General features: G+C 54.2%; 2 protein-coding genes across 5 annotated transcripts in view; both read left to right on the top strand.

The window, feature by feature from the left end:
* Positions 1–274, top strand: part of IQCA1L (IQ motif containing with AAA domain 1 like) — a 52,266-nt gene extending 51,992 nt beyond the window's left edge. For all 3 annotated transcript variants that reach the window (XM_067535677.1, XM_067535678.1, XM_067535679.1), the window contains one exon: positions 71–274. In XM_067535677.1, coding sequence (XP_067391778.1) covers positions 71–184 — 114 coding nt within the window. In that variant the 3' untranslated portion in view covers positions 185–274. The remainder of the gene's footprint in view (positions 1–70) is intronic.
* ASB10 (ankyrin repeat and SOCS box containing 10) lies at positions 209–19,875 on the top strand. 2 transcript variants are annotated; one of them, XM_067535683.1, is made up of 6 exons: positions 209–337; positions 4,218–4,510; positions 15,481–15,748; positions 16,624–17,128; positions 18,882–18,995; positions 19,318–19,875. In XM_067535683.1, exons 2-6 carry the CDS (start codon positions 4,288–4,290, stop codon positions 19,501–19,503), a joined length of 1,296 nt encoding a protein of 431 aa, XP_067391784.1. In that variant the 5' UTR covers positions 209–337; positions 4,218–4,287; the 3' UTR covers positions 19,504–19,875. The 2 variants fall into 2 exon arrangements, with proteins under 2 accessions (XP_067391784.1, XP_067391783.1); XM_067535682.1 differs by lacking the exon at positions 209–337 and having other exon boundaries at positions 3,486–4,510.
* Positions 19,876–25,334: the final 5,459 nt, after the last annotated feature.

The following is a 25,334-nucleotide window of genomic DNA, read 5'->3' as shown; positions in this document are numbered from 1 at the left end:
CCCTCAGGGCGGCCCATCCCATCTGCTCCCCCATGCTGACCTCCCCCACTCATTTGCTCCCTCTTGGCAGGACTGGTACATGAAGACGCCTCTGGGTAAGAAGCGGCTCAAGGCAGTGCAGGAGAGAGCAGAAGGGAAGGAGGCAAAGGGGAAGGACAAGAAAGGAAAGAAAGGGAAGAAATAGCGCTGGATGAGGAGCCTGCATCTTCCCCCACCTGGGCTTGTGCCCTGGGGCCTGTGGGGCAGGACAGCCTCATAAATCCAATGTATTCTTCGTCCTGCCCATCTGTGCAACAAGAAGAGTGTGCGTGCCTGGGAGTGAGCCTGGAGTGCACATGTGAGACGAACCTGGGGGGCGGTGCTTGAGCTTGGGGGTGCGATGTCTATGCATGTGGGGTGAGCCTGGGTGGGTGTGTATATAGGAGCACATCTGCATGTGTACCCCGGAGGGAGGAGGTTGTGCACGCATACAGGATGAGCAAGAGGGGGTGCATGTGGGGTGAGCCAGAGCCAGGCTGCATCCTCCCAACCACGCCTTGAATGGCAATGGGGAGTGCATTGGTGATCTGCCCAGCCCTGGAGTGGCTGGGGGAGCCCTGCTGAGATCCAGGTCTAGGTCACTGCCCTCATGCAGCCCTGAGAGGGAAAAGCCTCCTGCCCCTGAGCCAGGCAGTTCTGCGCTGGACACACAGAGGCCTCCACTCCAGCGAATGGGGGACAGCCTCTCCCTCCAGGGCTCTGGGCAGAGACTCTGCGGGACCCTGTGCTCAGCTCCAGGCAGCTCTGGGTCCCCTGTCCCTCTGGAGATGTGGGGATGGAAACACACAGGCCCCTGTGCTCTGCTTTTCCCCATGCACCCCGCCCTACCCTCAGACCTTGCACTCAGCTCAGGATCTCTCAGTCCTGAGACAGAAGGAGCTCCAGGAGCTGTGTAGCTGCCCGAGGGCGGCATGATGCGTGGGGACAGGCTGCAGAGCCCCGAGAAGGGAGAGGAGCTTAGTGTAGTACCAGAGATCTGACTGGACAATGGGCTGTGACTGAGCAAAGGGGAAGAACACCAGGGCACTGCTGCTTACTGGACGGTGTCACTGGGAGGCGGTGGGAGCCACATTGCTCCAGCCATTTAAACTGGATGAAGCTCTGGGTAGCTCTGTATTTGCAGGAGGTAGGGGTGGGCGGTATAGTGGGTCAGGGCCGTCTTCTGTCCAGATTCCTGCTGTGGCAACATACATGCTTGGGTTTGCATCACATTCTCTGCAGGGCAGGGACTCACCTCGAGGTCACTGCCAGCACGTAACAGAGTGAATAGTGGGGAAGCAGCAAGGCAGAGACCAGATCTTCTTGGCTGCCTGGGAGCTCCCCGTGGGGTTGTGCCTCTCTCCACTCTGCATTTCCACTGGCCAGTTGCAGTTGTTGAGAACTTCCCTAGGCAAACCTGGGATTTTCCCGCCATGAGGGGCCCAGACGTGGATTTTTTTTCATTATTATTATTATTTATTATTTTAAAGTTTGGGCAAAATCAGTTCATCCTATTTAGAGTTAAGTGGGGGCATGGAAGATACGTCTGCTGCTGCTCCAGTCAGAGACGGGCTCAGGCTCTCTCGATGTCTGGCTGTAGAAGCTCTGACTCAGCTGGTTTGTAGAACTCATGGAACCTTTAAAGACCATCCAGCTTTGAGAGAATCAGGTCAGTATGTGCCAGGTTCATACTTGCCTAGCAGCGCTTTCCTGTTTGACTTCTGAAAGACAAGGGGGTGAGGTCATATCTTTGATTGGACCCCCTTCTGTTGGTGAGAGAGACCAGCTTTCAAGCTTACACAGAGCGCTTCAGCGCTGGGCAGGTCTGCACTTAAAACGCTGCATCAGCACAGCTGTGCCACTGTGAAGACGCTACATGCCTACATGAGAGCGTCTCCCGTCGGGGTGGTTAGTCCACCTCCCCACGAGGCGGTAGCTATGTCATAGAATCATAGAATCATAGAATATTAGAGTTGGAAGGGACCTCAGGAGGTCATCTAGTCCAACCCCCTGCTCAAAGCAGGACTAACCTCTGCTATATCATCCCAACCAGGGCTTTGTCAAGCCGCAGCTTAAAAACCTCTAAGGATGGAGATTCCACCACCTCCCTAGGTAACCCATTCCAGTGCTTCACCACCCTCCTAGTAAAAAACTTTTTCCTAATGTCCAACCTAGACCTCCCTCCCTGCAACTTGAGACCGTTGCTCCTTGTTCTGTCATCTGCCACCACCGAGAACAGCCTAGCCCCATCCTCCCTAGAACCCCCTTTCAGGTAGTTAAAGGCCGCTATCAAATCCCCCCTCACTCTTCTCTTTTGCAGACTAAACAAGCCCAGTTCCCTCAGCCTCTCCTCATAAGTCCTGTGCTCCAGCCCCCTAATATGTCAATGGCAGAAGCTCTCCTGTCGAGTTAGCGCTGTCTACACCGGGGATTAGGTTGGTAAAACTACACTGCTCCGAGGTGTGCATTTTTCACACCCCTGTGAGATGTAGTTACACCGCTACAGATCTCTGGTGTAGACCTGGCCTCAGAGTGTGACAGCGAAATACAAGCTGAACAGAGTGTTTAGCGTAAGTAGTTAACACACATTTCAAGGGACTCCCCAAGGTGAAATGAGCATGTTTCTAAGTGCTGAAGAAGAGCTCTGAGTAGCTCGAAAGCTGGTCTGTCTCACCAGCAGAAGTTGGTCCAATGAAAGATCTGACTTCATCCACCTTGTCTCTCTGATATCCTGGGACCAGCACAGCTACACCTACACATCATGCAGCCCTTTGCTGAACGTGACTGCTCAAACTACTGCTATGGGTCTGTTTGGCTTCAAACGTGGGTTGCTTTACTGAGCTCACTGAGACTCAAAAATCAAGAGTAGTTTGGAGAAAAGAGGGCTCCAGGTCTGTAATTTGATGCAGAAGCTTTTCGGTGATTCCCAGGGGCTGCTGTTCCCGTCTCACAATGGCTGGAGCAGCCTGAACAGTTTATTCAGTGTGTGGCATCCCAGCTAACGATGGCCATGAGCCCAGGAGGGCCTGACTCAGCCCCGCTGGGTGTGGGAGCTGGCTGGCAGCTGAGCAGAGGCCCAGCCTAGCTCCTAGATGCTGACGGTTGCCGAGGCCAGCTCTCACACCCACCTTTTTACTTCAGAACAAACCAAGGAGAAATAAATGCAAAAAAATAACGTTCCTGCCCAATGAGACTGCAGAGCCAGGCCAGCCACACGGCCCAGCTGGGGACCCTTCCGCGGGAGAATGTCTGTGACTGTGGGAGCGTTGGCAGCTGCGCCCGGATGCCTGTGTCTCTCACCCTGAGCCAGGTCACTTTCTCTGAGGGGGCTGGTGTGATCCTAACCAAGCAGAAAAGCCCTTTAAAGCCCTGGTGGTTTCCATAGGAACCTCTCCCTTCTGAAGCAGCCGGGGAGAACTGGTTTCCTCCAGAGTAGGCCCCTTTCCTAGGGGTTTGGATACCACACAGAGAGGGGCTGTCCCTTTCCTGCCTTGGGGCAGAGGCCTCTGTGCACAGTCCCCACATTCCCTGGGCCTTTCCTGCCACATTCCACTGCCCCCCATCTGACCTGCTCCCTGCCAACCTCTCTTCCCACGCCTTCCCAGCCCCACCGCCCGGGGCCAGGGCCTCTGCCCCAGGTGCATTAACCACACTGTCCCAACTAAGTCTTGCCCTGGTGTTTCCTGCCCAGGGGAGCCTCTCCCTGGGCTCCTGCAGGACCCTCACTACTCTGATACTCAGGTGGTAAAGGAGAGCAGGTTAACCCTGCCTTTGTGCTCCCCCCCCCAGTTTGCTGCTCCCTCATTACACCACCTCTGCAGTGAGATCTGGGCCAGGACCTGCGTCTGCTCAAAGCACATTTCTAGGTGCTGTGTGCATGACTCCTCCGTCCCTGCACCCACTGCCCAGGGACAGAGGGAAAGCCAGGGAGAGCGAGCTGTCAGTTGCCTCACCCCTGCCCCCCCTGCCATAGTGACACCAGCTGCAGCAGCTGAGGATAAACACTCAGGCAGTGGGTGCTGCCAGGAGCGCTATTTATAAAGGCTGAGTCAGGCCTGTGCCTGAGCCCAACCAGCCAGTCCTGAGCAGCCCACCAAGGACACACCACTAAGCCAGGAGCTCTGGGGCAGAAGCAGCAGCCAATTGTCACTTTATAAAGCCAAGGCTTACCCTGTGCGTCTCCCCATGACGGGCTACAGCTGCTCGTCCAGTTCTTCCGCACTGCAGCTGGACGAGGAGCTGCTGGGCAGGTGGAAGCATACCAGGCCTATGGGTTCCTGCCGCCACCAAGGCCTGCCTGCCCCAAACCCTGGGGGCCGGGGATTCCGGAGCAGCCGCCTGGAGCCAATTGAGTGCCGGGATGTGCTGGTGCAGAATGCACTCTTCACTGGGGACCTGGAGGCGGTGCAGAAGCATTTCACTGAGAGCGCTGCCATCAACCTCATCATTGAGTCCAAGGGTGACGAGCTGCGGTGGACCAGCCGGAAATTTGGTGAGAGCCAGCTCCTAGGGGACAGACTGCTTGGCAGGTGGAGGCTGTTGTGGGGAGAGGGAGTGCTGGAGGGCTGTTAAATGGGTGGAATTACTGGGGAGGGTGACAGGTGCAGAGGAAGTGCTGGGGGTGGAGGGTGTCCAAGGGAAGAGAGTCCCGGAGGGATGTGTCGGGGACAGAGGGAGTGCCAGATGGTAATAGGGGGGGAAGGAGGGAGCTCTGGGGTGGTAACATAAAGTTCCTTGTTTGGTTTGATATCCAGCCCGGGTCACCCACCCCATCCCAGTCTCTCAGGCTACGTCTACACTACAAGCTGGGAGTGTGACTCCCCTGCTTGTGCACACATGCTCACACTAGCTCTCAAAGAGCTAGCGTGAGTGTAAATAGCAGTGTGGCCACAGTAGCACTGGTGGCAGCTGTGCCAAGAGCATACCCGCTGGTTTCAGGTGGGTTAGTTTCTCTGTGGCTCAGCCGTGCCTCTGCTGCCACGACTACTACTACACTGCTCTTGAGACGCGAGCTTGATGGATGATGGCCAGTATTTCCAGTGCTGTTGTCCTGGGAGTGGATTTCGTGCGAGGGTATCACAGGATCCGGGGGTGTTAATAGAACATACTTGTTCCTGGGCAATATTCAGATACCCCCGCTTGGATGTAGGTAGGAGGAAATGTGGATCTTGGTGAGCAACTCTTGAGGCCTCATAGATGCCTCTGCCTCTGCCATGCAAGGTGCCAGAAAGGAAGTCCTGTGCTATGCCCCAGCCTTCAAACAGTCTCCTAGATGGAACCCCTTCAGTGGGCCAGGGCCCACCCTTTCCCAAAGGGCAGATCATGTGTTCCCAAGGACTTCCAGCAAGCCTTGTTTCTTTCCAGTGAGTCCAGTGGAGATCAGATGCCAGAGAGACAGAGGCGTTCCCTTCGTAGGGAGCAATGCAATCAGGCAGTGTCTGTGTGAGGCAAGACAGGCTTTTTAAAACAAGAGAGCATTTATTAGTCACCTGGCATACAGCATCAGGAGGTCTTTAGGTTAGACCGGGACCAGGAGGTTAAGACAGAGGCCATATTGATGGAAGCCAGGGTTTCACCATTCTCTGATTCTCTGAGGTCCATCTCCTCTCTGTCCCTGTGTTTTTAGGGCTTGTCTGGATGAAGAGTTAGTGTGCAGCAAGTGAGGGTGTAAACCTACAATGCTGTAGCGTGCCGCACACTAACAGTCTATGTGGACCTTGCTGCCACACACCAGAAGTTTCTAGTACACTTTGCTCTTCCTCTCTGTGAAACGTGTCCTTGGACAATATTTAGATAGCCCTGCCAGATGTGGGTGGGAGGACATGTCGACCCAGGGAGGCTAGTGTTCTGTAGCTTTGCATCCCAACGTGCTTTGCACTAACTGCTTGTCTGGACAAGCCTTGGTTTCTGTCCTTGCATGTTCTCAGCGGCAGCCTGTCCTTAAAACCAGTCTGTTCATACCTTGTGCTCCTGACACAGCCATGCTGTGTTCACATGGCCTCAGCTTCCTAGAGTTAGGTGTTAATGTCTGGTCACCGATGCTTCCATTGTCTCGTTAGTGGCTTCCATTCAGCCATGTTGCTTCCAGCCTAGACAAATCTAGTGGCTTAATGTCCCAGAAAACTAGCCCTCACCTCCTTTGTCCCAGGGAGAAAATTAACTTTTCTGCCTGCTGGCTAGCAACATCTCATACAGGGGTTCTCAAACGTCTTTTGCTGGGACCCCCTTTGAAAACATTTGAGGCTGTGACGCATTCCCCCCCTTCTCCCCCGCAAAGATTGATGACCTCCCCATGCCATGTCACCCTTACCAGCATGCGCCGGGGCTGACAACTCGTGATCCCCCATAATAACCTCACGACCCCTTGAGGGGGTCACAGTCCCCAGTTTGAGAGCCCCTGATCTAGTGGATAGATACAGGGTCATACATATTGGTCATAAACATATTACACAACCCCTGGTTCACCACATCAGGTTATCAGGCAGGAATGCCCCAAAAGGACAAAGGACTGCTGCAGTGAACCTGAAGGAGTGTTTAACGCTACACATTTCCAGGCAGTGTTGCTGTTTAGCAAAACTCTGTTTCAAGCTGGGGGGAATTCTGGGTAAGAGCAATTAATGTGACTGACCAGGACGTGCAGCTAGTGAAAAACCAGACCATGGGGCCAATGTCGTTGGTGTCTCAAGTCTCTCATGGGGCAGAGGTCAAGAGCTGTGATGTGGTCCAGTCAGTAAAAGAGCTAGGGGCTGACTTGAAAGAAGCAGCCAAGGAAGGCAATGAAAGGAAGCAAAGAACAACTGCTCTTACGGTGTGATAGTGTGTTCTCCTGCACTAATGAAGGGCCTGCTAGTCGTGAGTGGACGCAGCATCAGACTGTGCTTACACTGAGAGTGTTCCTGTGAGGCAGCCCCCACGTCAGATTCCCCTGACATATCAGGGAGCAGTGACTTGGCCACTCACATGTTCCTGGAATGCCAGCCAGGAATAGCATGGGCCCACCCCGTCAATGTGACAGTGTGTCTAAGGTCACATTGCATGGGGGACCATAGAATCACAGAAGATCAGGGTTGGAAGGGACCTCAGGAGGTATATAGTCCAACCCCCTGCTCAAAGCAGGACCAACCCCGACTAAATCATCCCAGCCAGGGCTTTGTCAAGCCAGGCCTTAAAAACCTCTCAGGATGGAGATTCCACCACCTCCCCAGGTAACCCATTCCAGTGCTTCACCACCCTCATAGGGAAAAAGTTTTTCCTAATATCCAACCTAGACTCCCCAACTGCAACTTGAGACCATTGCTCTTTGTTTTGTCATCTGCCACCACTGAGGACAGCCTAGCCCCATCCTCCCTGGAACCCCCTTTCAGGTAGTTAAAGGCAGCTATCAAATTCCCCCTCACTCTTCTCTTCTGCAGACTTAAATAAGCCCAGTTCCCTCAGCCTTTCCTCATAAGACATGGGCCCCAGCCCCCTAATCATTTTTGTTGCCCCCTCTGGTCTCTCTCCAATTTGTCCACATCCTTTCTGTAGTGGGGGCCCAAAACTGGACACAATACTCCAAATGTGGCCTCATGTGTCGAATAGAGGGGAATAATCACTTCCAAGGGCTCCTACTAATGCAGCTGAATATGTCATTAGCCTTCTTGGCAACCAGGGCACACTGTTACCTCATCTCCAGCTTCTTCTCCACTGTAACCTCCAGGTCCTTTTCTGCAGAACTGCTGCCTAGCCCATTGGTCCCCAGTCTGGGGGAGAGTGCCATTTTTAAGAGCTCGGGGCGGAGGGTTTGAGCAGCATCCCCCATCCAATACCAGACAACACCAGGTCTGGTTTTGTGCCAGTACTGGATTAGAGACACACCTCTCAAAAAGAGGACCACCCAGTTTAATATTGGATGAGTGGTGTCCTAGGTAGCAGTGAAACAGAAGCTGAGAGAATGCTGGAGGATGGCCCAACTGAGCAATCCACATCACCTTGGCCATCCCACTGGAATTGTGGAAAAGCCCATCTGAGACTTGAGGAGATGCATTGGCTGCAGGAGACTTAATTCACTGACAAGTCAAGATAGTGACCCACTTCCCAACAAGACAGACACTCTGGATAAAATGTGAGGAGGAAAATATTGTAGTATCCATGGGGCCGGATGCAATGCACCCGAGGGTGCTGAGGGAGTTGGCTGAGGTGATTTCAGAGCCATTGGCTATTATCTTTGAAAGCTCGTGGCAACAGGGGGAGGTCCCTGACGACTGGAAAAAAGCAAATATAGTGCCCATCTTCAAAAAAGGGAGGAAAGAGGATCCAGGGAACTACAGACCGGTCAGCCTCACCTCAATCCCTGGAAAAATCATGGAGCAGGTCCTTAAGGAATCCATTTTAAGGCACTTGGAAGAGAGGAAGGTGATCAGGAACAGTCAACACGGATTTACCAAGGGCAAGTCATGCCTGACCAACCTGATTGCTTTCTATGATGAGGTGACTGGCTCTGTGGATGTAGGGAAGGCGGTGGACGTGATATACCTTGACTTTAGCAAAGCTTTTGATACTGTCTCTCATAGTATTCTTATCAGCAAGTTAAAGAAGTATGGGTTGGATGAATGGACTATAAAATGGATAGAGAACTGGCTAGAGCATAGGGCTCAACGAGTAGTGATCAATGGCTCCATGTCTAGCTGGCAACCGGTCACAAGCGGAGTTCCCCAGGGGTCAGTCCTGGGGCCGGTTTTGTTCAACATCTTTATTAATGATCTGGAGGATGGGGTAGATTGCACCCTCAGCAAGTTTGCGGACGACACTAAGCTGGGGGGAGTGGTAGATACCCTGCAAGGTAGGGATAGGATACAGAGTGACCTAAACAAACTGGAGGATTGGGCCAAAAGAAATCTAATGAGGTTCAACAAAGATAAGTGCAGAGTCCTCCACTTAGGAAGGAAGAATCCCATGCACAGCTATAGACTGGGGACCGACGAACTGGGCAGCAGCTCTGCAGAAAGGGACCTGGGGGTAACGGTGGATAAAAAGCTGGATATGAGTCAGCAGTGTGCCCTGGTTGCCAAGAAGGCTAATGGCATATTGGGCTGCATTAGGAGGGGCATTGCCAGCAGGTCACGGGAAGTGATTATTCCCCTCTATTCGGCATTGGTGAGGCCGCATTTAGAATATTGTGTCCAGTTTTGGGTCCCCCACTACAAAAAGGATGTGGACAAGTTGGAGAGAGTGCAGCGGAGGGCAACCAAAATGATTAGGGGGCTGGAGCACAGGACTTATGAGGAGAGGCTAAGGAAACTGGGCTTGTTTAGTCTGCAAAAGAGAAGAATGAGGGGGATTTGATAGCGGCCTTTAACTACCTGAAAGGGGGTTCCAGGGAGGATGGGGCTAGGCTGTTCTCGGTGGTGGCAGATGACAGAACAAGGAGCAACGGTCTCAAGTTGCAGGGCGGGAGGTCTAGGTTGGACATTAGGAAAAAGTTTTTTACTAGGAGGGTGGTGAAGCACTGGAATGGGTTACCTAGGGAGGTGGTGGAATCTCCATCCTTAGAGGTTTTTAAGCTGAGGCTTGACAAAGCCCTGGTTGGGATGATATAGCTGAGGTTAGTCCTGCTTTGAGCAGGGGGTTGGACTAGATGACCTCCTGAGGTCCCTTCCAACTCTAATATTCTATGATTCTATGATTATATGATTTGGTATCTGGCTACCATCAGATTAAAGTGCCAACTGAGGTTCCAGAAAAAAACTGCCTTTGTGACACCTCATGGACTTTCAATTTTGCAGCATGTGTTTCGGACTCACATATCCAAGGGACATTTCAGAAGTAAATGAACTAACCCAAGTTTGGAGAAATGAAGGCATCCTCATGTACTTCATTTGTTTCCATAAAATGTGGGAGGAACATCTGGTAGGAGTGGAAAGGATTTTAAAACTTTTTAAGGAATCAGGATTTAAACTAGCAGGATACAAATGTCCGCCTTGAAAGAGTTGCATCACCTCCCTAGGACGTAATCAGTGAGGATAGGTTGGAAACTGAAAGTTGTAAAGGTCTGGAAGGTTACCACAGACCTGAGGAGGTGCAGCGGTTTGTAGGCCTCTGCAGATTCTACAGGAAGTCTGTACACATTTTTGGGGAGCAGGCAGCGCCATTAGACCAGCTAACTAAGAGGGACTTTGTCTGGATAGGTAAACACCAAAAAAAGCTTTTGAGTAACATCCATATAGGGTAACCTGGGATGCCTCAGAGATTGCTGTCAGACTGAGCTTGGCAGGCACAGACCAGTGGCTTTTGGAGGCTGCAAATTAAATGAGAGGGAAACCAAGTATTCAGCTACAGAACTGGAGTATCTGGCAATTGTTTGGCCCTCCAGGTCTATCATCCCTATTGACTAGTTACAGAATTCACAGTGTGTACAGATTACAGTGCCCTGCGGTGGCTCCTGATGAAGAACAACATAGAAGGACTCCTGTGGAGATGGATTCACAAACTTTCCAAATATACATTGACAGTGTGTCATAAACCTGGAAAGCAAAATGTGGTTGTGGATGATCTCAGCTAGGTGAGGGCAGTGAGAATAGACTCAGTCTGGTCTTGTGATGACATCTGGCAACAGTCTCAGGACCTTGAGTTATCTCAGTGTGCTAACAGATCTACTGAAGGAGACCAAGACTGAGGAGGTTCAACACAATTCAGGAACGATTATCCATTGATCCAGCTTTCTTGTGCATGATGGCAACAGGATTGTCTTGACAGCAAGCTTACAGAGAATAGTGTCTTCATAATAACAAAAGAGCAGGCCAGCAGTGGGTCTGAAAAGATTCTGAGCTGGATATCTGATGGGTTTTCTTTTTGGCTGGGCACAGCTGCAGATGATAAGAACTGGGTACCTTCCTCTTTCTCCTGTCAAGAAAGGAGTGTGCCACCAAGGTGCAAGGAGAGGCAGAACTCCTTTAGGAGAAATGCCCCAATCTAATGGTGTTCACACAGATTGACTGGAAAGGCCTACTACCAGAAACACGAGCTGGGGATCAGTATTTGCTGGTGATCTACGTACGACATCTCAAAGTATTTGGCAGCACTGCCACTGAAGGATAAAAGGAAACATGTAGCGTTGCCATTCAGCCCATGAAGCTGCATCTGCAGTGATCAGTGGATCACGGTTATACCCAAGGTTTGCCAACAACTCCAGATATCCAAGGTGAAGACAAGGGATGCCCACTCAGTGAGTAAAGGGGCAGTGGAGAGAGTGAACTGCTCCATTTGTTCCATGATTAGAGTCCTCGTCAGAGAAGACCAGTGAGACTAACATATGAAGACACCTTTTTGCCTTTGCATACAGCACCACCTCACACTCAGCTATCCATGACTCCCTTTAGGAGATTATTTCTGGACTCTGCAAACCTGTGACTTGATGTTCAGGCAGCAGTGAAGTCGTATATCAGTGACCTGAGGACAGCATTCCAGAAGGTGGATGAAGAAATGATCCGGAAGCAAGCATGCTAGGCACAAGATGCCAGGAAAAAGGAGAATTATGTGCCTGAGCAGGAAGGAAAAAGAAAAGTGTGGCCACACAACTGGAAAAAGCAGCCCAGAAAAAATCCCAAACTTACTCCTTTTTGGAGGGACCTTACACTGTAATGAAGAAAATAACTGAGTTATCCCTGTTGACACCAAAAGTAAGGGCTCACTCCTTGGTGAGTGCACAGAGTTACTGAAAGAAAGGGGCAGGCAAGCTCTGAGCATACTCAATCTCAGTCCCAGAGGGATGCAGCAGAGTATTTGGAAATATCCCAACAGGTTCTTGTGCTCATGGTGGAGACTGGTTGTGGAGCAGGAAAATTGCTTGTATGTCCTCAGCAGACAGTCTGTCCACATCAGACAGGCCTCACTGACTATGTAGATTCAATCACAAGCAGAGACTCCATGACTGAACATATGACTCGAAGGGACAAAGTGCCTGGATTCCTAGTTGATTAACAAAAGGTTTATTATTGTCTGCTTTTAAATTCTTGTTCAGTGGCAGGCGGAGCTGTAATGATAAGTGCAGACAGTGCCTCCACCAATAGGTGATGCTGTGTCTTTATCTTAGTATAAACTTCTTGTCTTGTGGTGGGGTGGGGCTAGGAGGAGGTTATGACTACCAGCGTATGCTGGAGCTGTTACTTGCAGAGTCCCAATAATCCTGTGGTTTCTGTAGTGAATATTAATCAAATGAACAAGTACAAAATGGGGAATAATTGGCGAGGCAGTAGTGCTGCAGTAAAGGAGCTGGGGGTTATAATCGATCACAAATTGAATAGGACTCAGTGTGAGGCTGTTGTGAAAAAGGTGGATGTAGTAGCTGGAATGTTGCACATGGAAGACATAGGAGGTAGTTGTTCCCCTCTGCTCGGCACTGGTGAGGTCTCAGCTGGAATACTGCATACAGTTTTGGGCACCACATTTCAGCAAAGATGTGGACAAATTGGAGAGAGTCCAAAGGAGAGAAACAAGAATAATAAGAGGTTTAGGGAACCTGAGCTGTGAGGAAAAACTGAAAGAATTGGATGTTTCGTCTGGAGAAGAGACAGTGCGGGGGACCTGATAACAGTTTCAGATATGTGAAGAGGATGGTGATCAATTGTTCTCCACGTCCACCGAGGGTAGGACCAGAAGTAATGGGCTAAGTATGCAGCAAAGGAGATTTCGGTGAGATGTTAGGAAAACTGTTCTTCGCTCAAAGGATAGCTGAGCGCTGGAAGAGGTTATCTTGGAGATTGTAGACACCCCGTCACTGGAGATTTTTAAGAACAGGTTGGACAAACATCTCTCAGGGACACTCTAGATATACTTAATCCTGCCTCATCATGGGGCGATGGGCTAGATGACCCCTTGGGGTCCCTTCCAACCCTACATTTCTATGAATCCAAGATTCTGTGACTACAGAGCCCATCTCTGTTAGAAACATCAGCTAAAAGCAGTACAGCGCCTGGCCTGTTCTTGGAGAACGTGCGCTGGGGGCATGGCCTTGCATGTATGCCCTGCTAGCTGTGGGGAGTGGGCGATAAGGGGAGAGATGTAGTAGGAGTCTGGGACAGGAGTCTGCTTGTGGGGCAGCCCTGCCAGTGCCTGGGGCGGTATGAGCCTGTGTTGTGCTGTGTAGCAGCAGAGCTGGGCCAGCCTGTTAAGAACATAAGAACAGCCATATTGGGTCAGACAATGGTCCGACTAACCCAGCATCCTGTCTTCTGACAGTGGCTCATGCCAGGTGCTTCAGAAGGAATGAGCAGAAGAAGGCAATTATCAAGTGACCATCCCAGTAGCTGGCAGGCAGAGCATGAGGTTGCATCCCTGACCATCTTGGCTAATAGCCGCTGATGGACCTCAAGGCCTTTCTAATCCCCTTCCCCACCCCCATGTCCTGCCCTGCCCCCTCCCTGAGTGCTTTCTCCCCGCCCCCCTCCTCTTAGGGGGCTTCCTCTGAGCTCCTCCCCCCCCATCAGCACTTGAGTTCCAGCTCTCTCTCCATCTGGTGCAGGGTGTCAGAAAAGGGAGGCTGTCTGCATGGCTGAGGGGGACCAAAGGCCAAGCCGTCCTTTAGCTTTGGCGTTGGGTGACATCCCTGAGTCTTGGTGGCTGGGTGAGGATCCCGATTGCTGCGTGTTGCCTGGGAGATGGAAGTGCTTTGATTGGGGTGTCCTTGACCCTGACGTCTAATCCAAAGCGCAGACCCAGGGGGTGACTGGCTGTGTGTCTGAGACCAGAAATGACCTGGGCCAGTCCGTGTCCCTCCACAGGGGCTTCCCACAGAGTGCTTGAAGTGGGGATGGGGTGTTGCAGGGGGCTGCCAACCCAGCCAAAACCGAGAAGTAAAACTCGAGCGGGGCTGCTGAGGGGCACACGGTCTTACCAAAGCTGCTGCACCTCGATTGTGACAGAGCCCTTAAAGCATTGCCCCCACCCCCGCCCCCGCCTGGGCCTTTCTCTTTAAAAGCCTTTTGCTGCAGGGGAGTTTCTGTGCGGGAGGCCTTTGCTCACCTGCCCCTTGGCCCAAACACTCAGTCATGCGGTATCCCAGAATAGAACAAGCTAAGCCCCAACCCTTCCCTGCTCTGGGCCTGACAGGCTGAGCAGAGACCTGACACTTCCCAGCCCCCCTGCTGCCAGCCAGCGGGACAGGCTGAAGCCCGACCCTCACCCCTGCCCCTGGCTCCAGGCCCCATGGGATCAGCTAAGATCCGGTCTCCTTCCTCCTGGCTCTTGGGGGCAGAGTCCAGCAGGCATGGCGGAGAGTCCTCATCTCCCTGATCTAGCCCCTTGCAAAGGGGCGCCCCTCCCAAAGCCCCTCCTCACAGGCAGCCGGGAGCAAGCTAGGGGCAGGGGGGGCTGTACACAGCAGCCATCGGGAGGCAGAAGGCAGGTGGCCCCATCCAGGCCTCCTGGCCGGTGCTGCAGGCTGGGGATGTGCCTGCTGTGGCCTGGGTTACAGCTTCGTGTTCAACACCACCGACCTGGAGTGAGCAGGACCTGTCGCTGGCTGTGTGCGCCGGCCTGGCTGCGTGTGCTATGGGGTGTCAGTGGGGGGGGGGAGGTTGGGGAAGGGCAGGGCTGGTGCTGTCTGTGGTGGGAGGGCGAGAGGCTGTATTCATTTGACTGGTCCAGATGGGCCAAAGGTGTTAACGTAACCCAGGCCCTATTCGGCATTCAGCCGTGTCAGACGAGGCTCGGGCTGTGATATGCAGAGACCATTAAACATTCCTTCAACCTTTTATGGGAGATACAGGAAAAGAAGGACAAACCAGGTGCAGTGTTTGCGATGTAAAGCGTTACGTAAGGCTCTCGGGCCTCGTCAATGCAAGGCAGCTACGGCGACCTCGGGGTGCACGTGTCTACACTTAAATGGGTCTCCCAGTCCCACCGATGTACGAGCCCCCTTATGCCGACCTAGTAACACCACCTCCAAGAGTGATCTAGAGCCACAGGCCACGTACAGGGGTCAACACTGTGTGTGCAGGCTCTGTTACCTATGTCACCCCAGACTCTCTTCCCACGCACCAGTGTGGCCTCCCCTGCCCAGGGCTCACAGAGACCGGCAGCCCCCCTGCCCCTTTCTGAATGCTTGAAATCCCTTGCCCTGCGTGCCTGGCTGGGCGAGCACACCTAGCAGCAGCTCTCCCTTGCTGAGTGCGGCTGAGCGTCCCCTTCCCAAGGCACCTGCTGTGCCCTGAGCACTCCCTCCACGCTGGGAGCGTGGCCTGGGGATCCCCCTGCCTCTGCGCAAGTTCCAAGACCAGCAGGTTTTATCAGAGGACTGGGGCAGGGAGAGGCAATGACTGGTCCCCTTGGGGAGCAGGGAAAGCTGGGGTGCAGCCTTGTGGGGGAGGGGAGAGGAGGAGGATCTGTGGGAGAGGGACTAGTGGTGTCTGGAAGGTGGGGCGAGGACGGGGTGGGCACTCAGCTGTGTGTGCAGTTGTCCCCTTCACAGTCCTTCTCCTGCTGCAGGGCTGTGGTCGCTGACCTATGAGCAGGAGCTCACCACGCCGCTGCACATCACGGCGGGGCGTGGCTACTTGGACTGCCTCAGGCACCTGCTGCTCAGGGGCGCTGATGTGGACTTTGCACCTGGCGGCAAGACAGCCCTGCACGAGGCCTGTGCGGCGGCCCGAACGGAGTGCGTGCGCTTACTGCTGTCCTTCGGCGCGGAGCCCGAGGCCGTCTCTGAGGCTGGCTACAGGCCCCTGCACCTCTGCAAGAGCCCGGACTCCCTCCAGTGAGTTCCCTACAGAACCCAACCCACCTGTGCACCTGCTCACAGGACGTGTCAGCAGCCCTGCCCCAGGGCAGGAGGCAGCCCAGCACAGTGCTGACTGTGTCACAGCTCTCGGGAGAGCCCTGCTTTCGCCCCGCAGGGGCTCTGCACAGGTCACGCACTGGTAGCTGGCTGCCGGCTCCAGTCCCAAAGCCGGCGCTGTTTGCTGCTGAGCATGGGGTGGGCCCAGATGGTGTGTGTCTGCCTGCCCAGCCAGCATGCATTGCACTGGTAAATCCCAGACCCTCTCACACGGGTGGTCAGGTACGAGCAGGCCTGCCATGGCAGGGGCAGACTGAGGCACAGAGTGATGGGACGTGCCCCAGGCCACACAGCAAGTCGGGGGCAGAGCTGGGAGAGAACCCAGGAGTCCTGTTGCCAGCCCTGGGGCCTGTCTGCTGGAACCCCCTGTCGCAGTACACGGGGTCCCCGGGGTCAGGGATTTCAGGGCCTAGCCACTGGAATCATGGGAGAGCTGGGGGCACAACGGGGAGTAGGCCTAGGATGAGCGAATGGCAGGCTGCTGTGATGGTCAGGTGGGGGGTTGAGGGACTAGTTGAGGGAGGAGGTAGTGAAGGCATGGCAGGTGGGGGGGTCTGGGTCTAGCCGTGGTTGGTTGTGTGGGAGGGAATGGTAGGCAGTGAGGGGAGAGCGAGCAGGTGGATGAGGGACAGGCAGTGGATACATAGGGGGCCAGCAGGCAGGGGGTGGGGGCGGGGGTAGCAGAGAGCAGGCGGTAGGCGGATGGGACAGGGGGCAGGAGTAGTGGGGGGCTAGTGGGTAGATGTTGGGCAAGGGTGGGTGAACTCAGGACTGAGTCATCTCCTGCTGTGCAGGTGTGCCCAGCTGGTGCTGCAGCATGGCGCCAGCGTGAACAGCCGGACGGAGGAAGAGGAGGACACGGCACTGCACGTGGCAGCACGGCACGGCCTGCAGGAGCACGTCCAGCTCTTCCTGCGCCACGGAGCGTGGCTGGAGGCCAAGAATGAGGAAGGGCAGACCCCGCTGAATGCTGCCTGTGCCCAGACGCACCCCCCCGAGGAGCTGGAGCGCTACTATGGCATCTGCCAGCAGTTGGTGCAGAGCGGCGCCAACGTGGATGCTGCAGACCAGGACCAGCAGCGCCCGCTGCACCAGGCCTGCAAGAATGCCAATGCCCGTGTGGTGGAGGTGCTGCTGGCCCGTGGGGCAAGTGTCAACATCATGAGCTACAGTGGCAACACAGCCATGCATAACATCTTGCAGGTGGCAGCCTACAAGCTGGGGCACCAGCCAGAGCTCGTGGTGCGGGCCCTGCTCAACCATGGCGCCGTCCGCATCTGGCCCGGAGCCCTCATCAAGGTGTGGAGCTGGCACGGGCGGCAGCGGGCGGGTGCCGTATGGGTGGGGAACGTGATTGGGGTCCCGGCTCTGTGAGGCATTCCCTCCCTCTGCAGGCAGGCAGCCCCCTTCCCTAGCTGGGGTCTTGTTCCCTGCCAGCTCAGTAGTGAGTTCTCTCTTGCCACCCCGCAATTGGGGTCCCCTTGTCCCTCCAGGTGCCAGCATTTGAGCTCCTTTCCCTGGCTGGGCGGCTGATTGAGGGGCACAGCTGCTCTGCTGAGGTTATTGAAGTCTGAGGGGCGGGTGGCAGTGAGGGCTGCAGCTCCCCAGCCCTGCAGTTGTGAGCAGGGGGGACTAGCAGGGAAGGAGGCCTGGCTTGAGTTGTTTAGTCCTGGTGCGGTGAATCCTGCCTGTTATTCTTTGGGGGGGGAGGTTGGCCTTGGGCCCAGGCTGTGTGTGGGGGGCCAGGTGCAGGAGCAGGAGCAGGCCAGCCCTTCCCCAGAGAACTTGGGATCTTAAAGGAGGGCGATGGAGGGCAGGAACTCACCAGCTGGGCTGTGCTGCGGAGGGCCCTGCTCCTGGCTGTGAGGAGAGATCAGCTGCAGCTTGTCCCAGTGCTGGCCACATGCAGCTTCCTGTCTCTGCCCTGTCTGGGAGCTTGCAGGCTTTCCCGGTGCCTGACACGGCAGGGCCTGGGGCCCCTCCCAGCGAGGGGCTGATGCTGGCTGGAGGGGCAGCGGGGAAGCTGGCTGCCTGAGAGTGTGGCACCAGGAGCCAGACCTCTGTCCCCTCCACGCTGTGCCTGAGCTCAGCTAGAACATGCAGCTGCCTGGCAAGCAGTGTCCTAGCAGAAGCACACAATCTGATGCGCCCAGAACAGCCCATGACCCGCCTCCCTCTCTGCCACGCTGCCCAGCTGGGAGAGGGGGAGCAGGGCAGGAAGGGCGCAGCAGGGCAGGGCATGAGACAGGAGCCACGTCATGCCCAGACCTACAGAGATTAAAGTGTGTGGGGACAGGTGGTTGGGATGCACAGGGTGCTGGGTGGGGAGCGTGGTCTGGGGGGTTGCGGAGGGAGATGTATTGAGGGGGGATCCGTGTGGTTCTGTCCCTGGGGTGATATTTCCCCCTATGAGTCTCTTGCCTTCCCTGTGTGCTGCCCACCAACCTCCATTAATCTGCAGGCCACACAAGGTGCTGTCCTTTCCTTGGTGAAGTCATCCTGTCTCTCTGAAGCTGGTCTTCAGAGGTGTTCTCCTTCCCTGGGGCCATTATCCCCAGCAACTCCTGCCGCTTCCTCTGTGCAAGACCCCAGCAAGCAAAGTGTTAACTATCTGCCTTAATTCCCGAGCAGTGCAATAATTACCCAGCCTGGAGATCTGCAGATTGCTCTCCCCTTTGGGAAAATACAGGAAAATCAACAATTAACACTAATTAATCTCCTATTAACACCAGATAATGAGGATCACTTGTGCAGCTGGAATAGGCTCTGACAGCTACTGATGGCCTGGGCCATGGGGAGTGGGAGTTGGGAATCCATCCACATGCAGTCCCTTTGCTGTAGCTTGCCGCACACAGGCAAGGCCCGTCCCAAAGTGTGCAATGTGGGCACAGCCCGTCCCAGCCTGGGAAAAGACACAGGTTATGTGACTTGCCCAGGGCCACAGGGAGTCAGTAGCAGAGCAGAAAATCAAAGCCAGCTCTCTGGAGGCTTAGTGTGATGCTGGTGCATGAGACCACTCCTCTCCCCCTTCCCTGCCTCTGCCCTGCTGCAGGTGTTGCGGTACTGCTGCTCCTCCCCTCGCACCATCGAGGTGCTGATCAACAGCTATGACCGTGTGCGGGTCACTGCTGAGTGGGCAGAGGCTGTCCCAGCTGAGATCGTGCAGGTAAGAGAACCAAGGGCCTTCAGGGACCTGGGGCTCCCCCCCACAGTGCCTGTCTGGCCAGGCAGGTCCCAGAAGCACCCTCTGAGGGCATGAGGGGGCAGGGAAGGTGCTGAGCAGAAACTCTGCATTGAAAGTGGGAGAGAGAAACAGAACAGCTGTAAGGATAAGACTCTGGCCATTGTGCTAATAGAGCTTCTTGTTCAGTGTCGGTGGAAAGTATCTGCCTGTGATCTGTTGCCATTGTCACATGACATGGGATAGAGACACCGGCCAGAGGTCATGTGGAGCCACTTCCCATGCTGATCTCTCTCTCTCCTTACAGAAGCACCCAGATTTCTATGAGTCACTCTTCTCCCTGGGGCAGAGGCCCCGCTCCCTGCAGCACTTGGCCCGCTGCACACTCAGGAACTACCTGGAGGGCCGGCTGCTGCAGATCTTGCCCGAGCTGCACCTGCCATCTTTCCTGCACCAGTTCCTGCTGCTCCGCTTCGAGGACATTCTCTACTAGGGGCCTGGATTGAGCACCTCTAAATCCTTTATTGGCTTTGAATTCTTATGCCTAGCCCTGCCCTGCCCGTGACAGCCCCTCCCAAAGCAGCTGCGCCTGTGACAGCTTTGCCCTCCACGCTCACACCAACCAATGCCCGCCCTTCCATGCCCATGCCACCCCATACCCGCCATTCCCAATGTGGCCTGTGCCAGGTCTGCCCTTTGTACTGACAGCTGAGACGCCCTCTAGGCCCACACCGACCCGGCTTATCCCATGCCAGTGGGGTCTGTTGCCATAGCCTGAGCTGGGACCTGCCTCTTGTGGGGCCATTTCTCTGGCCCTGTTTTGTACTATGGAAGAGTTTTTGGAATAAATCCTGGTCTTTGTATAGCCGCGCTTGCACATGCGTCCTTCCTTGTCCCACCGGGGGCTGCCATCTGACGTGCCCCTGCTGGCGCGGTGTCTGCAGAACAAGTGGTGCCATGGCTGCAGAGAAGGGCTGAGAACTTGAGTACAAAGGGTTAATAAGCAAACTGCCCCTTAGCACCCTGTATAGGGGAGACAGGAAATGCTCCTCAGATAACGAGCAAAATGAAAGAGATGGATGGGGAGGGACTGGGGGTGCAGAAGGCATTTGGACAACGCAGACACAGTCTCTGGCTGCTGCCTCCCCCTCCATCGGTAGCTTTTCTGGTCTGTCGATAGCATTGACGTGTGGCAGAGCCAGCTTGTCGTTCACGCTGACTGGGCACGCTGGATTCTCAGCACCTCACATTCCCTGTTCTTTCCATGGCCTCAGCTCAGCTGCTGCCTAGCGTGAAGGGGCCACGTGCCACCAGCTCCTCCCATCAGGTCGGTACTGCCATCACTACCACAGATGTGACCAGGGCCTTGTGGGAAGGGCCCCAGTGATACAGTGTCTGATGGAGCCTGCTTCTCCGGGCAGCTGTAGACCCCCCAGCGGATCCACCGTCCCTGGGTGAAGCACTGCTGGCGCCAGGGACGTGAAGTCAGTTTAACTCAGGGAATAACGGGGGTGGTGTTGTGGGCGGGTTGTTTCTGCCCCACAGCGCTTCAGGTCTTTGTTACTTTGGAAATGTAGAAATTTGTGGTGTGCAGCCAGGATCCCGGCCTGCCATTCTTCTCTCTCACTGTCTGCACCAGCAGAGTATGTGGCTCCACCTTGGCTTGTGCAAGTGCGAGAGGCACGCAGCAGCGAGGCAGTCGCATCGCATGGCCATTTCCTGAGCCAAGATTAATTAGCGCAGTGGCAGCGCTGCTTGCGTTAAGTTTTGGGAGTTGCTTACCATGTAAAAGGTGAGTATTCTAAGTGCTCCAAAATCCATTTGCTAACTTGGATTGGCTTGAAATTCGTTGTACTCCATGGGGGTACCAGGCAGGATTAGAGATTCAATTTTGGGGTCATTTGAACAAGGGGTTCCTGAGATATGACCCCCCAAAATGTTTTTTTCAAAAATCAGCTGGTTCTTATAAATGTTTGCTGACTCCCGGGGCTGAAACTGACCCACTGCTCCGCCCCAACCGATTAAAACCCTCGGGATTTATCTCAGCTAGTGCATGGCACCTGCTCCCTGGGGGGGAAGCAAAACTGAAAAAGTTATTCAAGGTAAACTTTGTTGCTTCTTGTCGACGGGAGCTCATGACACTCCAAGGAGCAGAATGCCCGTGTGTAGCAGGACGAGGTCTCTCTTAACAGCCGCAGACTTTGCAGGCACCTGGCTGGCTGTAGCTGCATGGCTGAAGGTGACGTGCTAGGCTGCCCAGTCAGACTCTGGTTTTACTTCAGAACTATTGCCAGGGGAATTAGCAGTAACTAATTACAGGGAGGATGGAAAATACTACTAGGTAGTTGGAAACATGTAATCCGAACTCCTGCTCTTCATGTGTTTCTTGACCAATAAACTGAGGGTGATGGAAGGAAAGCAGATTGCTGGGTCATTCGGTCCAGGGGTCCCTGAGACACAGTTGCACTAACATGAGCTACTCAGGGCCATTCCAGATTCTTGTACCTGTTTTGGTGCAGAGCCAGGGAATTTGGAGGGGCTGGGAAGCGGAGGGTGGGGGACTCTGCCCCTTTGCTAATTTTCACCCCTTTGGGGCGAGGGGCAGCTCATCTGCAGACAACCACCCTTGTTAATGTAAGGGACAATCAGACATTCTCTTTTGAAACCCAGTTCAATGACTACAGCTTTGATGAAGTGGGTTTCCAAAAACCTAGGTTTTGGCCGAGCCCTCAGGGAATAAAAGTGGCTCATCCTCAAGAGGACCTTTGCTCTCTGGGAGCTTGGAAGTGCTGACACCTTCCCCACTCCAGCAACATATTGGGGAAGGGGGAAGAGCAGCCACGCCATCTGTGCCCTGGACCCTCACTCCCTGATCAATACCCTCCCTCTGCCACCGTTCCTCCCCAGGGCTGCTCCACCAGGCCAAGGCAGGGGGCTGAGGAACTCACCTTCCTTTCAGTGCTCCCTGGTCAGGGGAAGGAACCTAGAACTCCCCGCCTTCCCCACACTGCCCCCAGCAGTGGGGCAAGAGCTCCAAGCTCACCCTTCCTCTGGCTGCTGCTTCTAGAGGGAAAGGAGAGGTGGGGGGGGGGGAGAAAGGGAGGGGGTCAGAGCTGGGCAGTGGAGAATATGGGGGAGGCTTCAGCTCTGCCCCTAAACCTCCCACATGCAAACCCTCCATTTCTGCCCCCCATTGAAACTAGCCTACGGTGCTGAGCCTGGGCTGGGGACCTGAGAACGAGCATGTCAGTGCATGGCACAGGCAGACCCTGCTGAGACAGGCCTACTTGGGCTTTGACACTGACCCCGCAGGAAGGGGGAGAAGGTGCAAGGAGCGCACTGGAGCAGGTCGCACCTCTGAGAGCAATTGTTTCAGGCGGTATCCATCGTCATGGGGTGTCCTCATTCATCGGAGAACATCACACTGAGATGAACGGGCCACTTCACCTCTCTGAGTCTGCTCACCAGGGATACCAGCATCTAGCCCCTCACTTCAATCTGAACCAGCGAATACCTGACATCCACTCCTGATTTAAATACTCTGAGTGATGGAGAATCCACCACCTCCCCAGGTCAGTGAAATGCTCTGTCAAGAATGCGTGCCTTGGCTCTAGTTTGAACTTGTTCAGCTTCCAGCTAGTGGCTCGCATTCTGCCTTTGTCTACAAATTAAAAAGCCGCCTGCTCTCCCTCAATTCCTCCCCATTTAGGTTCTTGTGCAATGTCATCAAGTGACCTCTGAGCCAGCTCTTGGACAAATTAAATTGAGGATGTGCTTTCCTTCTCTTATGGTCAGGCAGATTTGCCGACCTTAGCCCATTCTTGTAGCTCTTTTGCTGAACCCTCTCCACTTTTTCAACACCCGTTTTAAGCACAGACACCAGAATTGGACACAGTATCTAGTAATTGTCTCACTAGCACCATCTACAGAGGCAATACCACTGCTCCTGGCTATTTCCAAAGATCATGTTTGCCCTCTTAGCTACAGCATTGCTCTGGGGACTCATGGTCAGTCGGTATCTACCATGACCACAAAATCCTTTTACCATGTCACTGAATGCAAGGACACAGTCCCCACCCTGTTAAGCGTGACCTGTCGTCTTAGTTCCTAGATGGATGACCTTGCACTGAGTTGTACCAAACCCAAGTTGTTCCAATCAATGCAGCTAAAAGCCTTCCAGATCAGTCTGTGGAACTGACCTGGCCCATTGCGAATTACCAGCCTGCCAACTTGTGTGTCATTTGCAATATTTGTCATAGTCACAGATGAATAAATTCCAAATCCAGAGGGTACAATTGTGATACTCTAGTCTGATCTCCTGTGTAACAAAATAGTCCCCCAAATAATTCCTTTTGAACTAGAACAAATCTTTTAAAAACCTGTCAAATACCACACCCGACTGGTAAATTGTTCCAGTGATATTCCCGCTAATGTTTAAAAATGTATGCCTCACTTCCAGTCTGGCGTTGTGTGCCTTCACCTGCCAGCCAGCGGAGCTTGTTATGTATTTGTTATCAAATACCTGTGCCCCAGGTAGGTACGTATGGACTGGGGTCAAGTCAAGCCATAACCTTCTCTTTGTTAAGCTAAATAACTTGCGTGCCTTGAGCCTGTCGCTATATGGCATGTTACCAGCAATGACTTCATTGATAAAGATATTGAGCAGCACTGGGCCAAGAACTGATCCCCTAGATACACCCCGGGGTGTAATAGCCATTGGCTGCTTGTGTTTCTCTGAGTCCAGATGGGTTTTGTAAAATGCAGCACCTTCACTTACAGAGATCTTGCTCTATCCTGGCCCACTATCACTACACTGAGATCTCTGGGATTGCAGCTCTGCATTAATAGTCAGCCCAGGGCAGGGACTTTTGCCCAGGCACTCCTGATCCAGCCCATCACTTCCAGCTGAGCTGGAGCAGATCTGGTGGATCAGTGTTTTTCAACCTTCTCTCATCTGTGGGCCCCTAAAAAATATTGAATGACGGTGTGGCCCCTTAGGAAATCTTAGACCTAGTCTGACTCTCCAGGGGTCCACAGAGCACAGGTTGAAACGCACTGTGAGAGAGCGGCCCAGCCTGGATTTACAGCCCCTGAAGTGGAGAATGCACGCCATCTCTCAGGAAGCTGTGCCAATAGTTCATGACCCGCACTGGGAAACACTGGAATCTTAGTTCCCAGTTTTCTGGTTTCAGCTGCTACCCACGCGATATCGGTCTCTATCTGTCTGCTAGGTCAAAGTGGCACGAGCTGCTGGGCACCCCCTGGGACAGTCCCGTACAAAGGGGTAGAGGAGGCTGACCAGCCAGTGGTTGTCTGGCAGGCAGTGCCCTTCTGCTGCTGCTGCTGTTCAGGTCATGGTCGTGCTGAGCAATGGGGCCCCACTATGCGAAAGGCTGAACAAAGACACAGGGCGTGTCCCTGTCTGGGAATGCTGGGGGAGTACAGAGATGAGATGAGACAAACAAGCAGGTGTTTGCACAGATCGAACCAGAGGATCAACATCAACCCCAGCAGGATTTACTGGCTGCCTCAGTGCGACCAGCCAGCAAACCCTGCCTGGCCCTAGGGCTGTAGAGTCTGTCCCGCAGAGCTCTGGGTGGCTGGACGTGCCCCTGACCTGCTAGGCCAGGAGAATAGACCTACCCCGAGGGACTGCTGGAGCTGACAAGGGAGCCTGTGAGCTGCTGGAGGGCAGCAGAGTCCCTGGGGCAGGAAGGCACTGATGGGAAGTGCTCATTGGTCTTCTGCTGCAGGGTGTGTGAGCTGCTGGAGGAGGGTTTGCTGGACGGCTGGAGGAAGCTTCTGTAGGACATTCGCTTCCAGACTGTGGCTGAAGGTTGCTGCCCTGTGACTGGTATTCCCCTAAGAGAGACCAGCTGAGCGAGGCACTATCTTTTACTGGGCCAGCTTCTGCTGCTGAAATAGACCAGCTTTATTCCCTAGTGAGGCCGTGGGACGCTGGGTCTGGCCCACACTTGTCTTTATCCTGATCCCTGGCTTCGGGGGCTGAGGACAATTCTGAGCGGAATCACTGCTGCAGCCGCTCCAGGAGCTGCTGGCGTCAGACTCGCGGGCTGTGATTGCCAGGGTCGCTCCCAGCGGGCCTGGCCCAGTTTGAAAGCTAGATAAGAGTCAGGCTCCCCTTGGGCCGTCTGCCGCAGCAGCTGCTCTTCCTTTCCTCGGTGGCTCAGCCCCTCAGGGCTCTGGGAGGGGCTGCCTGGCCCTGGGCCTCGTACCCCTTAGAGTGTCTGTTTAGTCCAGCACCGCCTCGGTCCTGGCCAGTCCCTGGCTGAGGGGAGATGGAACGTGCCGGTCATTGCACAC

This window comes from Emydura macquarii, unplaced genomic scaffold (assembly GCF_026122565.2).
Source record: "Emydura macquarii macquarii isolate MOO-44397 ecotype Brisbane River unplaced genomic scaffold, CSIRO-AGI_Emac_v2 contig_3511, whole genome shotgun sequence".
Taxonomy (NCBI): domain Eukaryota; kingdom Metazoa; phylum Chordata; order Testudines; family Chelidae; genus Emydura; species Emydura macquarii.
This window is presented reverse-complemented; position numbering and strand designations above follow the sequence as displayed.

Bases quoted from the DNA above. Each gene is read 5' to 3' on its own strand.
- ASB10 (XM_067535682.1), top strand. From the start codon at position 4,204: ATGACGGGCTACAGCTGCTCGTCCAGTTCTTCCGCACTGCAGCTGGAC. The intron at 4,511-15,480 runs GTGAGAGCCAGC...CTCCTGCTGCAG, and splicing joins GTGGACCAGCCGGAAATTTG to GGCTGTGGTCGCTGACCTAT. The intron at 17,129-18,881 runs GTGTGGAGCTGG...GCCCTGCTGCAG, and splicing joins GGCCCGGAGCCCTCATCAAG to GTGTTGCGGTACTGCTGCTC.